The sequence below is a fragment of the Rattus norvegicus genome, chromosome 1 (genome assembly GCF_036323735.1).
Source record: "Rattus norvegicus strain BN/NHsdMcwi chromosome 1, GRCr8, whole genome shotgun sequence".
Lineage (NCBI taxonomy): Eukaryota > Metazoa > Chordata > Mammalia > Rodentia > Muridae > Rattus > Rattus norvegicus.
In genome coordinates, this window is record NC_086019.1 from 209,512,937 (window position 1) to 209,529,108 (window position 16,172).

General features: G+C 53.2%; 1 protein-coding gene and 1 pseudogene across 2 annotated transcripts; both read right to left on the reverse strand.

The window, feature by feature from the left end:
* Window positions 1–629: 629 nt before the first annotated feature.
* Rps10-ps18 (ribosomal protein S10, pseudogene 18) lies at window positions 630–2,732 on the reverse strand (annotated as a pseudogene).
* A 2,619-nt stretch (window positions 2,733–5,351) lies between these two features.
* Ccnd1 (cyclin D1) lies at window positions 5,352–15,050 on the reverse strand. 2 transcript variants are annotated; one of them, XM_008760168.3, is made up of 5 exons: window positions 14,552–15,050; window positions 12,945–13,160; window positions 12,246–12,405; window positions 9,744–9,892; window positions 5,352–8,378 (listed from the first exon to the last, which is right to left on the reverse strand). In XM_008760168.3, exons 1-5 carry the CDS (start codon window positions 14,747–14,749, stop codon window positions 8,148–8,150), a joined length of 954 nt encoding a protein of 317 aa, XP_008758390.1. In that variant the 5' UTR covers window positions 14,750–15,050; the 3' UTR covers window positions 5,352–8,147.
* Between the last annotated feature and the right edge of the window lie 1,122 nt (window positions 15,051–16,172).

A 16,172-nucleotide genomic window follows, 5' to 3' on the forward strand; every position in this document is an offset into this window, starting at 1 on the left:
ATCTGTAGCTGTTTGGGGGTCCCCCATGTTCCTATAACTCACCACCTAGAAACTCATTGGCTCACCAAATTGGACTTTGGCAGAATTATACTTTGGTCTTTTATTGGGGCCCCATCTGGGGTGAATAGGGCTTTGCTCATGTCTTCCAGAAGTTAGGATGACCTCCGGTTAGTATTCCAAGAAGGGAAGTCACTCCTTGCCTTTCTGTGGTCAGCTTCCTAGAGGTGCTTTCCACAGGCCCTGCCCACTCCTCGGTTGCTGGGCTGGAGTGCCTATCCCCGTGCTCCATGGCTGGGGTCCTTTTATCCTCTATTGAAGACCAAGGGTCTGCAGGACTGAAGACTTGAAATGCTGGTCTCATTCTCCAGCAGGGCCCTTACTGTTGCCAGTGAGTGTGTATCCTTGAAACCAGAGCTTTGGAATCTGCTCTCAAGCCCAGGAGCCTGCTGTCTTTCTGGAAGAGTCTTAGCTGCCCAGTTCAGCTGGGAATTTGCTTGTGGTTAAACTTGAGCAGGGAAGGCCTGCTCAAGCATGGCTGGGACTTCCGAACTTGCTATCAGTTTGAAAGGCTGGAAGCAACTGCATCTTTTTTTTCCTTTATAGTTTATTCAATACAACATAATCTCAACTTCACCGAGGTGGCTGACCACGTCTACCACCAAAGCCCCCTCTAAATTGGAATTCTGTTGCTGAGCTAGCCCCAGCCTCAGCTTTCTTGTCAGCTCCAGGGGGCACAGCACTCCTTCTGTAGGTGTCTCTGTCTGCCTCCCCTCTTGTGAATCTTGCAGGCTGCTCACCATCTGGACCTTTGGACCAAGGCCTGCCGGAGGTAGGTGCAGGTAATCCCGGAGATACTGGGTGCCCTCATTCATAAGGTACCAGTAGAAATGTCTCCAAGTGAACTGCTTCTTCACATAGTGTCGAGACTTGAGAGATTGCATGGCCTTCATAACATGAAGATTGGGCATATTCTTGTCTGCCAGCTTGGGGTGTTTGGGCATGTGGACATCTTTTTTGGCAACCATCACTCCTTCCTTAAAAAGGAATTCAAAGATGGCAATCCAATTCTTCTTAGGCATCAACATCGGGGTGGCTGCAGGGCTCAAGGAGCAACTGTCATCTTTAAAAGAGGGCTGGTAGTGGACCCTGAGAAGGAAGTCATGAGAAACTGAGCATATAAACCTGAGACAGCCTGCAAAGAGAGGAGGCACAGATGAGTAACATTAAGGCTTGCCAGGAACCCCCAGAAATGGGGTGGCCCAGCCACACACAGGTTTACCCTTTAGCACCCTGAACAGAGTCAGCTCCTGCTGTTTAAACTGTGTCCTTTGTCAGGGCTGTCCTAGAACACTGGCAGCAGTTCCTTCTCCCTGTCAAGAGTTGTCAGTCCTCAGTTTACAGAGTAGAGGAGCTGGACACCCAATCCAGGTCCAGCTTGACGCTGTGGGTCCTTCCCTAAGGGATTAATGTTAGCTTCCCTAGTCTCCACTGCCTCTGCTGGAGGCGACAGGAGTGTCACTTTAGAAACAGAAATGACCAGGAGGGGTCTGCTAGAGACCTGCCCACCCTTCCCCTGTATGGGCTGACCAACCTTGCCTGCTACTGGGAAGAGCTGGTGGTCCAGCGGTCTCTTCAGGTTGGCATGGTTGTCTGCAGCTCTAGGAGTGTGCCCTGGAAGAGAAACCTGGCTCACGTAAGTGGTCTCTCCGGGTCTTCCCTGCGGGATTTGCATAAGGCAGAGGTAATCTAGTGCCTAGTTTCTTAAACTATGGATCCCAATTCTGTGTGTGGGTCACAAAAACCCAATGTAGGGTTCACAAAAATGGGACCAGAAAAAGATTTCTGAACACACAGTAAGTAAAAAAGCATTAATTTAAAAAAAAAAACAAGGGTTGGGGATTTAGCTCAGTGGTAGAGCGCTTGCCTAGCAAGCGCAAGGCCCTGGGTTCGGTCCCCAGCTCCGAAAAAAAGAAAAAGAAAAAAAAAAACTTTAATTATATGTGTAGGCATGCTTTACCTCATGCACGTCTGTGTACCATGAAAATGCCTATAAAGGTTTGAAGAAGGTATGGGATCCCTTAGACTGGTGTTACAGATGGCTGTGAGCTGCCAGGTGGGTGCTGGGAACCAAACCTGGGTCTTCAGGAAGGGCAGCCAATACTCTTAGCCACCTAAAGGATTACCTTGCCTAGGTTAATTGAGATGGGAACCTAAAGGATTACCTTGCCTAGGTTAATTGGGATGGGAATGTCCACTGTAAGTGTGTGTGGCAGCGTCCCATGGCTGGAGTCCTGGACTATATAAGGAGGAGAAAGTGAGCTGAGCACTTGTGTTTGTTTCTCTCTGCTTCCCATGTGGATGCAGTGTGAGCAGCTGCCTCAGGCTCAGTTTGCCATACCTTCCCCCTATGGTAGACCCTCACTTGTGAACCAGATCCCCCTTAAGTGACATTTCTCTAGTTTATATCCCAGCGAGAGGGAAAGGCACCAAGACAGGTGTCCCAAAAGGCTCAGGTGTTAGAAACTTGGCCTAGCCACTCAGGACAGACAAACACAGGAAGGATGCCCTGAGCCTTAGCTGGCCACACCCAGATGGCCCCAAGAGTGGAGCCTCTTAGTTTTAAAGTGGCTCCCAGCAGATAGGCTGCCTAAGTTGTCTCTTGGGGACAATTCAAAGGCTAAATGGATGCCACATTCCAGGCCCAGTGAAGCCCCTTTGGTAGAGCATTCTGTGTTCTCTCTCTTCCCCTCCTTGTGTGCCCTGAGTAGCAATACACCCAGATGTGGGCCTCTAGGTTTGCAGCCCTGAGCTGCCTACCCACCATCCCCACCATCCTCAGGCTATTACCCACTGGCCCTGTGGTGTGGGGCTGAGCTGTGGGGCCCTGCAGGCCAGGGGACTAGGAACGGATTAGAGGTCCTGCGCTTGCTCTGCCCTCTTGCACAACTGTTTGATCAAAGACATTCCTGGGATGACGTCCCTGAGCAAGAGAGGCCAGCTCAGTTCAGACCTAGGGGTACTGCATCCCACCAGCACTGTGCTGTGTCCATATGGGCCCCTTGTATATGTACAAGCATGTCCACTTCATGTTAACCAGCCTGTGCACCCCACCCCAGACACACAGGCTGCTATATCAGCTCAAGTACAGGTTTGCCTGTCAAGCACACTGGGCAGTGCCAGCTCCCAGCACTGGCCTTATGTGGCCTGCATAGCCTTGCCACCAAACAGAGGCTAGGTCCAGTCCTCCAGCCCAACAGGCCTTGACTGTCTCCCGGGATGTTGTGGTAAGGGCTCTGGGGTACTGTGGGGAGGACACAAGGTCCTACTCTTCTGCTTTGTGTCCCACCCCTGGGAGTCCTGCCATTTTGTAGGTCCCAGCAGCCCAGATCCTCTGTAGGGTTGTTGAAGTTGGCCTGCTTTCTAGGGCAAAGTGCAGCAGTTGATCTGACCAGTGGGCAACAGGCTAACTTCTTCACACTTAGTCCTAGGATGTGAAGGCAGGAGCGGGGAGGTCATGCAGAGTCACCTGTGCAATGTCATGCAGAAGCTCCACAGTGGTCATATTCACTGTGAGTCCTGTAGGACAAGCAGAAAAGAAGGCTGGAGTAGGTCCAGGCAGTGGGGTAAGCCAGAATGAGGAGTCAGAGGCAATCCTCCAGGTTCAGGGAGCTGAGGCTCAGAGAGGCCAGGCAGGTTCAAGACCTTGGCTCAGCTGAGAGAGGTGGGCTGGATTGAAGGATGGGGGCTGCCTGCATAAGGGAACCTGTCTGAGATACAAGGCAAGGGACCATGGAGCTGGTAGAGATAGAGAGAGAACCAGCCATTGAGCTTCTGAGAAGAGAGAATTGGGAGTGCTGGCTCCTTATCTCTGAGGACTCTCGAAAAGCTATTGTACCATCACCCCATGAACAGGAGTGTCTATACACCCCAGCAGGGGATCTACCCTCCAGGGTTATCAGTTAAACTGGAGTGGCCAGTGGTGTCTGGGGTTTCATTGCTGAAACCAAAGGAAAGAGGTTTGGATATCCGCCATAGCTGGCACCACACACCACTGGATGACGAGACAAGCCGATTGCCCTGTAAGAGGGTATCATGCCATGAGCCCCGCGCAGTGGATGGTGATGCCTGCCCATTCCACTTGGGTCACTTCATGGCCACCCTTGGGAGGCAGTGGTGTGAAGCAGCAGTAGCTGCAGCCTTCATCTCACCAAGGATGCTTGGCCCCTTGCTGTGTGTGTCTACATTCCTAGGACCACTGGGCTGCACTCCCTGGCTGCCTGCTTCACCCCAGCATATTCTGTGTCCTTCCCATCAGCCTACCTGAACAAAAGCTCGCTCCCCAGTGCTTCTGAGAACCAAAGGGAAGCACTCTTCCACCTCAACACCCTTTGGCCTTTTCCAGGAATGCTGAAGGCCCCATGCCCATTCTCCTGGATGCCATGTGGCTGTGTGCAGAAGGGGTCTACCAGTTCCTGAATTCCCACATCTATAGCAGGCTCGGATGCTTACATATGGAGCTGGGCTGACAAAATACCTTTCTGGACCCTGCCATCAATTTTGCCCAAGATGAGGGCTGTGACTTTATAAGCCTCTTCTGGCTCTGGTGCTTCCTTAAACTCTCATGGCAAAGGTGACCTGGCAGGGATCACTGGGCCTCCCTCCTTACATCCCTTTCTGCTTTCATCATTGGGGGGTGGCACCATTCGGGTCAGGTATCACCTACACTCTCCACCTTCCAGAAGAGCAGTGGCCCACCTGGCACCAAAACAGCCAACATGAGACCCAAAAGCCTAAAGCAGACCTGGATCAAACCACCTGTCCCCACAGGGTTTGCAAACAATACTAGTCATGAGCAGCTGCCACCCAGAGGACATCACAGGAGTCTAGCCAGGTCACTCAGGTCTCCTGGGACTGTGTGAAAGGCCACCTTGGGTCTTGGCCCTAACACTAAGCATTAGCTCTCTGGGCGCTTGGCAGCACCTAGGAACGGTGATTCACCCAGAGCAAACACCCATTTGCGCCAGACGAGGGGCAGTGAACGCCGGCTCTGTTGATCTTCCATCTGCAAATAAGCGAGAGGGTGAGCTGGCAGCGACAGGCTGAGAGCCGCTTCTGATCAGTGGCCGCCACTGGTCTCCCTGACGCCAGTGGCTCTCACTCTGCTCTTGGCTGCCACCCGCGAACACCCTTCCCTTTGGGAGTCCCAGGTTGGTGCCAGGGCCAGAGATGCTACCAAACACCCTGGGTGCAGAGGACAGGCTGGATCCCACATGGCTCTGGGATCAGGATGGCATACCTCCCCCCACCCCCGACTCCTGTCCTTAGGGCCAAGAAAATACACAACAGCAAGCTGGGATTTTACCAATTTTATTTCTAGATTTTTTTGTCTTTTTTTTTTTCCTGGACCATGCTGGTCACATGTCTGTGCTGGGAAGCGCCATGGTGTGTCAACCAGAATACACAAAGCCAACCTGACCACCAGCCAGAGCCCCTCAAAGCCATTCATGTCACAGGGCAGACTGTGTGGATCCACCAGCCTTTGGCCCTTTGGCCAAAACTTCACCCCATCACCATGGACACAGCAGCCCTCAAGGGTCCTGCCTGGTTGGGACGCCTCAGCTAAGCTGGTGGTGACCCTTTTGGTTTGGCAGCTTGCTAGGGAACCTGGGGCCTACAGCATTGCGGCTGGCTTTACATTAGCACAATGCTGTGAGTAACACAAAACAAGACAGAACACTAGAACCTAACAGATTAAATGATGCACCAGAGACTCAGAACAAATCTCTCCGGGTCCAGCAGCATGGTGGCATGCACAACAGGCCGCTACAAGTAACAATATTGATAACTAACAGAACACAGTTGCCCTGACTGCTGTGATGCTATGTCCCAGATCAAATGAAGGCCCAGCATGACAGGATGATCCCCAGCAGGGTCCCAGGGTCCCTGGAGGCAGACCACCCCACCCGCCTGCCAGGCCTATGCATGGCTAGGTGATACATGAGGTATTGTGTACAGGAACCTGTTTGTGTGTGTGTGTGTGTGTGTGTGTGTGTGTGTGTGTGTGTGTGTGTGTGTGTGTGGTTTTTTTTTTTTTTTTGGGAATACAGCGGTAATCACATTAATCCAAAATTGAATCACAATAAAAAAAAAAGTACAAAAAAGGGCATCTGTAAATACACTCTTCTACGAGGAAATTAAAACTTGAACATGGCAGTTTATGACATTGTAAAAAAAAAACAAACAAACCAACAACAACAAAATAAAACTGACCCTCCAATAGCAGCGAAAACAACATGAAAGATACAAAGCAACGTGAATCTGGTTCCGAACGCCGGGGATCCTGGGAGTCATTGGTAGCAGCGCTGTGAAAGGAGCCGCGGCCTGTCCCGTGTGGTCCCTACCCTCCATACTTCTTCTCTCACATCCCCTCTCCAGCCACCCGCTCTCCACCTCCCACCAACACATCCTGAACAGAAAGGCAGAGCCAGAGGTGTGCAAATTACCTACTGTTGCTAACTTGGGAGCGGCGGCAAGAATGTGCCAGACTCAAGACTCTTTTGGAGTCCCCTAATTTTCCTCAGTTTGGATGGCTCTCCAATGGGGCCAATTGGGTTGGGAAAGTCAAGGAGACCACATCTCCGTCTTTGTGGTTTGTTTTTTTTTGAGGACACCCCCACTTGCCCAATAAAAGACCAGTCTCTCAGACATGGCCCTAAACCTTCGCCAGCAGGGCAGAAGGTGTGCGTTTGAATCAAGGGAAGATCACATTGCTTTGAGTCACACGGGTCATGGGCAACCTTCCCAATAAATACTCTTCTGTAGCCTTACGTATAAATTAGAGATTTTAGTGTTTAAAAGCCTCCTGTGTGAAAGACTTAAGAGTCGTCCTGAATCCCCTTGTCCAGGTAATGCCATCACGGTCCCTACTTCCAAACGCCAGCTGGCACCAAAAGATCCCTCCGACTTTGCAGGAAGATCCCGGTGGTACGAGAACAGAGCTTTCTCTTCTCGACCCAACAAAACTTCCCAAGCACCTCATGCTACCAGCCCTACACACCTGCTGTGCAGCCATCAGAATTGAGTGTGTGGACATCCCCCAACCATTCCACTAGACCCCCTCCCCCACCGACACACACACACACACACACACACACACACACACACACACACACACCCAGCAACACTGCCTCCAGCTAGCTGACCAAAAGTGCTTTGAAATGGAATGGTTTTGGAACATGGAGAAGGAAAACATAACAAAACAAACCACACACAAAAGAAAAGCTGTGGGTTCAACCTGATGTGAGTGGGCTGCAGGGCCACCAGGCAAAAACCAGCATCTCTCTAAACAGGAACTACAAAACAGGAAGGTTACAAAAATAGAATATATTATGTCACTATTTCATCCCTACCGCTGCGTGGCTGGCTGGCGCTCTGTGAACCTGCAGGTTGTGGGGGGCAGAGGGCCCATAACATGAGCCCTGGAGGGTGCCACACGCCACGAGGCCGCTAGAGGTCGAATCGACCATCAGTAAGGTTAAGAGGTCTGCCCACTCCTGGGATAAAGCACAGGTATCATCAGGTAACAGGGCTGTAGGCACTGAACAAGCAGGGGAGTGAGGTTGAGGACCTTGCCAAAGCTGTGCCTTTTCAGCAAAGCAGAGTACATTTCTCTACCTAAAACCCTTCTACTTTAACAATGGTTTGCTGTATTTTTTTTCCTTCTTTTTTTAAAGCAATGTTTCTTAAGCTTTTTTTTCTTAAACACATAAAAGAATCAAAAATCCTTCTCAAGACTTCCTGTGTGTTAATCCTATTCTTAGAACAGACAAGCACATTAATAGAAAACTAGTTGATTACTGGGGTACAGAATTCTATTTTTGTAGCACCCCCCCGTCTCCCTATACTCAGGGTGATGCGAATTCTATCTCTCTCTCTCTCTTTAAGACAGCTTTCAGGTATTTTTTTTCTCTTTTGCTTAAATCAGATAGAAAGGAGAAAGATTAAGGAAAAACAACCAACAAAGAGAACAAAACTTCCCCTTCTGGTAACAACACATCCCCAAGGGGGACCTCGTCAGGAGCACCCGGGCTGGCTCCTTTCTCTTCGCGGATGCCACTACTTGGTGACTCCCGCCTGCCCGGTGGCCCTCAGATGTCCACATCTCGGACGTCGGTGGGTGTGCAAGCCAGACCAGCTTCTTCCTCCACTTCCCCTTCCTCCTCGGTGGCCTTGGGATCGATGTTCTGCTGGGCCTGGCGCAGGCTTGACTCCAGAAGGGCTTCAATCTGTTCCTGGCAGGCACGGAGGCAGTCCTGGAGAGGCGGGCGGAGATGGAGGGAGTCCTTGTTTAGCCAGAGGCCGGTGGCCAGGGCCTTGACCTGCGAGGCAGGCTTTGCTAAGGGCAAGGCTTGAGGAGACTCCCCAAGTCACCCCCAAACCCAGTGAGGCGAGAGCCGTCAGAGAGTAGAAATAGAAAGCAAGAGTGTCCCTTCTGGTCCCCAGCCTGGAGACTTCTGCCTCAATGCCATTGGACAGTTGGGTATCTGTGGGACACTCAAGTGCTTGTCCACTCTATGTTCTCAGGCCCCCACAACCCTACATGACACACCCTCCCCTAATTCAAGACAGGGAGGTCCCGGGAATGCCACCCTTTGGATGCAATCTCTTTAGGTGGCTCCAGAAAGAGAACCCATGACAGGTTCTACATGGCTGGGGAAGGTACCCCTACCTCTCTAGGTTCCCCCTATCGGGCTGTACCTTATACTCCCCAAGGAGCATCCATCTCTTCCCCCATAGCTTTTTGCCCTGGGTGGCCTCTGAGGGAAGGCAGCTCCAGCACTGGTGGAGCTGGAAAGCATTTCCCCAGCAGGGAGACTCATGAACTGAAGTCTTGCTTAGATGGGGTGAGGATAGGGCACTGCCTACATTTGAAGCCAGTAGGACTCCTGGGGGAATACGCGGGAAGCCTTCACATCAGAACTCGCCTATCGTTCCCCCTTTGATGAATTCCATGGCTAGAGGATGGCAGGGCAATGGTCCCATTTCACAGATGGGGAAAGTGAGGTCCAGGTGGGTCTGGTATGGACCCACAGACTCCCTTTCCTTTCTGAATCCTGAAGGCTCCCACATGCCCACACACCCCACTCTCAGTTTTCTGGAGCCCCAGACACTTAGGGGAAGGGGGTGCATGGTTCACAATTGAGAGGTACAGGAATGAGGGGGCAGGGTGCCCCTGTGGTTGATGCCAGACAGGGCAGAACAGCTGTCACACCGGAAGCCTCCACATGCCAGTGACTCTGACCTCCGTCGAACCCCCAACTGAAGTTCAAGCCAGAGCTGGACTTTTGCCTGTCCTGTCTATGCCAGCTTGCAATGCCCTCGAGGACACCTTCATGCCCAGAGTTCCAAGCACAATCAGCCATACTCCTCAGCAAAAAGCTACAGTTACTTAGTACCCGTGGTACAGTATGCCTGGTGCAAACCACTCACACAAAGAAAGTTCTAGAATGTGGTCTATACCAGAGTCCTTTGTGGATCCAACCCCCAACGTCTGCACTGAGAGAGATATGGTCCTAGGGTAGCTGGACCAGGCCTCAGCTTCACCTGGCACTACCTCCATATACATCACAGGAGCACTGTCACCACACCACATCCCTCTATGCCTGGGAAGACGCCCCTCACAGCTCCTTGTACACACAGTGCCTTGGTACAGCCCCCACCAAGGTTTCCTGGCCTCTACTCACCGGGTCACACTTGATGACTCTGGAAAGAAAGTGCGTTGTGCGGTAGCAGGAGAGGAAGTTGTTGGGGCTGCCCAGGTTCAGGCCCTGCATCGCGGCCACCACACTCCCAGCAGCCACCATGGAGGGTGGGTTGGAAATGAACTTCACATCTGCAGCAGAGAGGGACAGAGGTGGCTGTGAGCAAGGACAGTGACAGGCCTGTGAGTCAGCTCTCACCCACAGTGCTCAGCACAGCCTTCCAATGACCGCATCAACTCTGGCTCCCATGGAGACACCTAAGAGGTGCTACATGCACACAGTGCTGCAGCCCTAGACCCCGACGCGACAGAAGATCAAAGAGACTTGAAGGAGCTGAATGGGAATCAGAAACCAAGAGCTTCTGTTTTGAGGCAGCCCTCTGGACACCACCCTGACAGGATACATAGCTTTGTCTGTTAAAGGGACCCAGCAGAGGAGCAATACCTCCAGGTGGCTCCAAGGACTTAGTTCATGCTAGTGACTCCAGTGAACTAAGACCTTGCTATGGAATCAAGTGTAAATCACAAACAGCCCTTTTACAGGGAGCGAGACTCCAACCACCAGCCGGCACGTGGACCGGGAGTCCCCGGCTCCTTCCAGAGTCTGTCTTTCTCCCTCCCACGTTATGTCCTGTAAGGACCTCCTAACATCTGCGTCTTCACACTCGTTGCTGCTGGCACAGGTGTCACCGGCTCAGTTTCCCACTGCCTTTATCCATCCATGTAAGGGTGCACTCCGGCCACCTGTATCAAGAACTCCAACCCTAGCTAGAGCATTGCTCACACAGTCAGGAATGCAGGTCTGGGGGTGTCTGGAAGGGAGAAGTTATGTCCTCCCACCTCCTATAGGGGGAGCCCCTGCCACAGATCCCCTGGCCTTGGTGTCAGCATCTTTTCATTCACTGGGGTATTACTCTGGCCTCTCCCCAAAGTGGTTCCCGTGTGACAAGGGAGCTAGTTGCTTCTACAGGAGAGACAAAGCCTCCAGGCCACAGAACATTGGCTACCGTAGTTCACCAAGCTGTCCTTTACCTCCACCTGTCTCTTAGGGCTCTTCGTGAACTCTATCACAGACAAAGGCCATACAGAGATGGAGGAGCTGAGTCCAGCTGCACCCAGATGTGGTGATTATGACTTCTCTGCTGGTGTCTGGGGTCTTGGGAGGGACACATTGCTTCCAGAACATCCCGGGGGAGGCTGTGCCACTCTATCCTCATGTTATCTCTGAGAAACTCTGCTGCCTCTCTGAAGCCACTTTCAGCTCCATAAAAGGCTGCCTGGAGCTTCCAAAGGCTCTGCTCTCCTCAGAGGAACCCTAGCCAGCTGCCTCCCTGCCTGCCAGCAGGGCCACCCCCACCCCTTAGATCCTTCCAGGCTACCAAGGGCCTTAGTGCTCCCATCTGCCACCCCCTCGCTTGGCCCACCCCTGGGGAGGGGCTGACACCCTCAGCAGGTAATCGGCAAGCAGGACCCCCACACCCTCACACCAGCAGCTGTATCAGAAACACCAGCCACGGGGTTGTCACATTTGAGAAGATGTCACTGAGACAGCAGCGCGGGGGAAGACACTACAGGCCCCTCTGACATCACAGGCCTGCCTGAGCTCCAAACAGTTGTAGCAACTGAGGTCTGGTCAGGGCCACTAAGGAAGGGGGTCCTTGGCAGGTGGGAGAATGCTGGACCCCCTCAGCACTGCTAAGCCTCCTGGGGCAGGGTTCTCAGTTAGAGGTGGGGAAACAGCTGTCAGATGTAGTGCTGGGACCACCCCAAAATAGCAGGGTTTCTCTCTCTCTCTCTCTGTGTGTGTGTGTGTGTGTGTGTGTGTGTGTGTGTGTGTGTGAGCGCGCATGCGCACGTGCGTGTGCACTCCTGCATGGCTGTTCACCCTGACTAAAGTCAGCATGTCTACCTGGGGTCTGGGGCCAGGGAGGGTCCCTTGGAGGAGTCATGGGGAGGTTCTTTTTTTCTCTGCTTCCAGCCAGCCCTCCCAGGACTCAGTCAAAAAGACCTGGTCTGCAGCACCCCTGGGGTGGGGGAGGGGAATCTCTCTACGTTCCTGAACTGGCCACCCTGCTCTGGGGGATGTACTGTATGTAGCACGTGTGACTGAGTCTGGACCATTTGCCCCACCCTTGTAGGCACCCCTAGTAGGTGGCTCAGCCTGAGAGAAGCTAGGAGGGGGGCTCTATAGCTTTGTCTCCGTGTGAACACAGGCAGGGCAGGAAGCTTAGGAGCAGAGGCAAAAACCTCTTCAGAAAGCATGCAGTGGTTATACCACTTCCTGGCAGTGGAAAGGTTGGCACAGGGAGGCCGGGCCATTCTGTTAGGTCTCCAAGGCACTAGCCAAGACGGTGCCACCTAGTATCACCTATCTCCAACAAGCTGCCTGCACCCCGGGCTCAGAGCAGATAGCAAGGAATGAGGCATTAGCCTGGGAACTGCAAGGAGTCAGATGTGCCCGGGAAGAGTCAGGGCGGGGCCCTACCTGTGGCACAGAGGGCCACAAAGGTCTGTGCATGTTTGCGGATGATCTGCTTGTTCTCATCCGCCTCTGGCATTTTGGAGAGGAAGTGTTCGATGAAATCGTGGGGAGTCATGGCGGCCAGGTTCCATTTGAGCTTGTTCACCAGAAGCAGTTCCATTTGCTGCAGAGAATGAGGAACTCGGTCAAAAGAAAGGCAGGCTGATTCAAGAAGGTCTTAAGAGTGGGGACATCCGGGGGTTGGGGATTTAGCTCAGAGGTAGCCCTGGGTTCGGTCCCCAGCTCCGAAAAAAAAGAAAAAAGGAAAAAAAAAGAAAAAAAGAGTGGGGACATCCTGGGACCCCATATAGGTAAACAACAAAATGTGCCTGTAGAAAGTCTGAAGGGACAGACAAGCTATGGACAAAAAGACCTCCCACGGCCAGCGCTGCGGCCCGGGCGTCGCTAGGGGGCGCACACCGCCTACAGTTCAGAGCTGTTCCACCGCAGACTCGGTGGGGAGTCCGGAAAGGGGGCGGGCACAGAGGTAGAATGGGGTTGGGATTCTCTGCCCACTGCCACTTCGGTGTCATGCAGTGTGGGTGCCATCCATGGGGCAGGAGATTTGTCCATGGATGGCTGGACCTCCTGCCCCTTAAATCTCCCACCACTCAGGGATCGAGCAGCTAATGGAGGATTACGGGTGGTGGGTTAAGCAGTTACCAGCAACTCCTCGGGGCGGATAGAGTTGTCAGTGTAGATGCACAACTTCTCGGCAGTCAGGGGAATGGTCTCCTTCATCTTAGAGGCCACGAACATGCAGGTGGCCCCCAGAAGCTGCAGGCGGCTCTTCTTCAGGGGCTCCAGAGACAAGAAACGGTCCAGGTAGTTCATGGCCAGCGGGAAGACCTCCTCTTCGCACTTCTGCTCCTCGCAGACCTGCGGGAACCCGGACCCTGACCGTCAACGGGGGAGGGGGGTGTCGCTCGATGTGACCCCGCACCCTTTTTATAGATTGCACAGAGGGATTCCGGTGGCCAATTCCGGGGGATGCGCTCTAGCCCTGCGGGTTCCCAGTACCCACCCATCATGAAACTGAAAGGGAAAGTCCTTGGGCAGCTGGCGCGGCGGATCGAGGCAGTGGTGGCCACGGAGACCCCCGTCCCCGTTGAAATTAGGAAGCCACAAGGCAGGGAAGCCCACCGTAGGGTTGGCGGAGCGCCGGGGGCTGGGCACCGCTCAAGCGCACGCGAGACACAAAGGTGGCGTCCCAGGCCGCCGCGCTGCATTTCCCAGACGTCATCTTTTCAAAAAATATTTAAAAATATTTAAAAAATAACTAGGTGCCTAAAAACGGCCTGAAAATAACAATAGGGCTACCCTTGATCCAAGCCGAGGGTCAGGAGCTCGGTGGACATTGGGGGATAAGTCCCAGCAACTCAAACTTCGGGGGCCCCCCTTTTGCTGGGTGCGGGCGCTGTTTGCCTCTGCAAGGGCATTATAACTCACTTTAAAAATTATTTTAAAATATTTTGGAACCCTTGAGCCTCCTGTTGAACAACTGAAAATGTGCTTTGGTCCCCCGGCTTGACCCAGACAGGTTCCCCCAAATGCAGACCCGCACGGACAACAGTCAATCTCGGTGACTAGGGGGCCACGCGACCTTGCAGTCTAGCGTTTTCTCTGGGCCAGGCAGCGTGTGCGGGGTGCCCAGGGGTCCGTTGTTTGAACAAAGAGTCTCCCACCCCCAAATATTCCTCACAGTGTCCTATTTAGTGACTCCCGGCCGCCACGAGGCCCCTCGTGCCCGTCCCAGCGCCCCTTCTGCCACTCTCCGCCCTGCCCCCAATTATTAATAAACACTTTTGCTTTGCAATAAAGGAGCAAAGATGGCGCATAATATTGGCACGAGCGGCCCTTGCATACGTGTCCATGGATATTAATTTAAAAATCAAATCTATGCCCCCTCCCCCCTTAGCTGGCGCTACGCGCAGGGGCGGCCCCCGCTGAGGCGCTGCAGGAATGGGGCACAAGCGGGGGCCACAGAAGAAGCTCAGCCTGCATCCTCTGTGGTGTCTCTGACACGGTCCTCCCTGGAAGGCACCCCTCCCCGACTGCCCCCCCCCACCAGGAAAAGAAATTCCTATCGCCCCAACTCCTAAACCTTTCCCGTTCAAAAGGACCCGAAAGTGTCTATTTATTTTGTGAATCCCGAGTCCTAGCAACACACCGGGAAAAATCCGTGACGGAAAGGAAGAGAAGGGAAGAAGATGTCGGTGATAGCAACAAGTTGCCAGGGGGTCCCAAGCTAGCAGCCTGTAGTTTCTCACCTCTAGCATCCAGGTGGCCACGATTTTCCGCATGGATGGCACAATCTCCCTCTGCACGCACTTGAAGTAAGAAACGGAGGGCGCGCAGGTCTCCTCAGTCTTAAGCATGGCTCGCAGCACCCGGTCGTTGAGGAGATTGGTGTCAGGGTACGCGCGGCGGATGGTCTCCACTTCGCAGCACAGGAGCTGGTGTTCCATGGCGCGGCCGCCTGGGGAGGGCTGTGGTCCGGGTTGGGCTCCGGTGTCTGCTGCTGACGCGCGCTGCCTCGCGCTCTACGACCGGTCTCCGGAGCGCGCGGAGTCTGCAGCTCTCTGCTACTGCGCCAACAGCCCTCTGGAGGCTGCAGGACTTTGCAACTTCAACAAAACTCCCCTGTAGTCCGAGTGACGTTACTGTTGTTAAGCAGAGATCAAAGCCGGGCAGAGAAAAAGGAGGGGGGGCGGGCCGAGGCGGGCGCAGGGGGAGGGGGCTCGGGAGCAGTGAGCGGCGGGGGTGGGGGGGGACAAACCCAAAGCCTGCCCCCTCCCCCCTCGGCCTTCGTAGATATGCAAATCGCCGGGACTGCTTCTCTCTAAGCTGGGAAAGAGCGGGGCAAGGGCAATGGGGAGGGGGGCTTCTTTCCCCAAGTGGGTCCTCCGAGACCTGTGAAGGTGGGGTAGCGGCGGCTCTGGACAGGGGGACAGCTAGGAGGGAGGCCAGGCCACACGCAAGCCAAGAAAGAATGTATGGAAGGGGATCGTGGGGGGTGCAAGGACACCCTATACTTAAGCGGAGAGAATGGGCGCGTTTCCGAGGACGCCACGAGGGCACCCACGGGCGGACCGATTGCTAAGAAATCCCGTCGTCCTCGACTTCTTTCAATTTCATCAACACGTGTAAAATTCAGGAACTGTGTAACAGGCGAAGATGCCAGACGAGCCCTAAGTTCTCGTGCAGGCTCCCTCCTGGCGCACTGGGGTGGTTGCAAAGGGCCAGAGGGGTATCTTTGAGCTTTAAAGGGTCCCCAGCCTGGCATGTACTCGCTCAAAAATAAAATAAAATAAAACCCCGAAAATCTCAGCAACAGCTCAAGATGGTGGCCATTATTTCCTTCATCTATTCCTCCTCGCTGGGGGTGGGGTGGGGGTGGGGATGGGGTCTGAGATTTGCCTTCTTACAGTGACCGGTTTATCCTGGCCAGGGTCCTCTGGTATCCCCCTCCTCCACTGCCGGAGAAAAATAAATCTTTGAAGGAAAGGTTGAGACACGATAGGCTCTTTGTGTAATTTATTTTTTAATTAAGAAAAGTAAATCGCTGCAAGTATTAGTTGCCCTTCCAGGAACCAGACCACCGGAAGCTTCCCGATTGGCTTCGTTGGGGGTGTGTTTTGTGTTCCCCCACCTTTAGAATTGCAGCTGGGGCAGCCTTACAGAGTTTGGGGGTGGGGACTGGTGAGAATCAAGATAAATGTGTGAGCCGATAAGGTGATATTTAAAGACATTCTATAGATACTCGTGGATACCAGAATGGATCCCTAAGCCTATTTTAAATTTATAGTCAAATATTTTTAGAATGAAGAGGTTCCACCACCTTGGTCTATTACTTATTTCCCTAGTTTTGGGAACGTTTTCACAGTATCC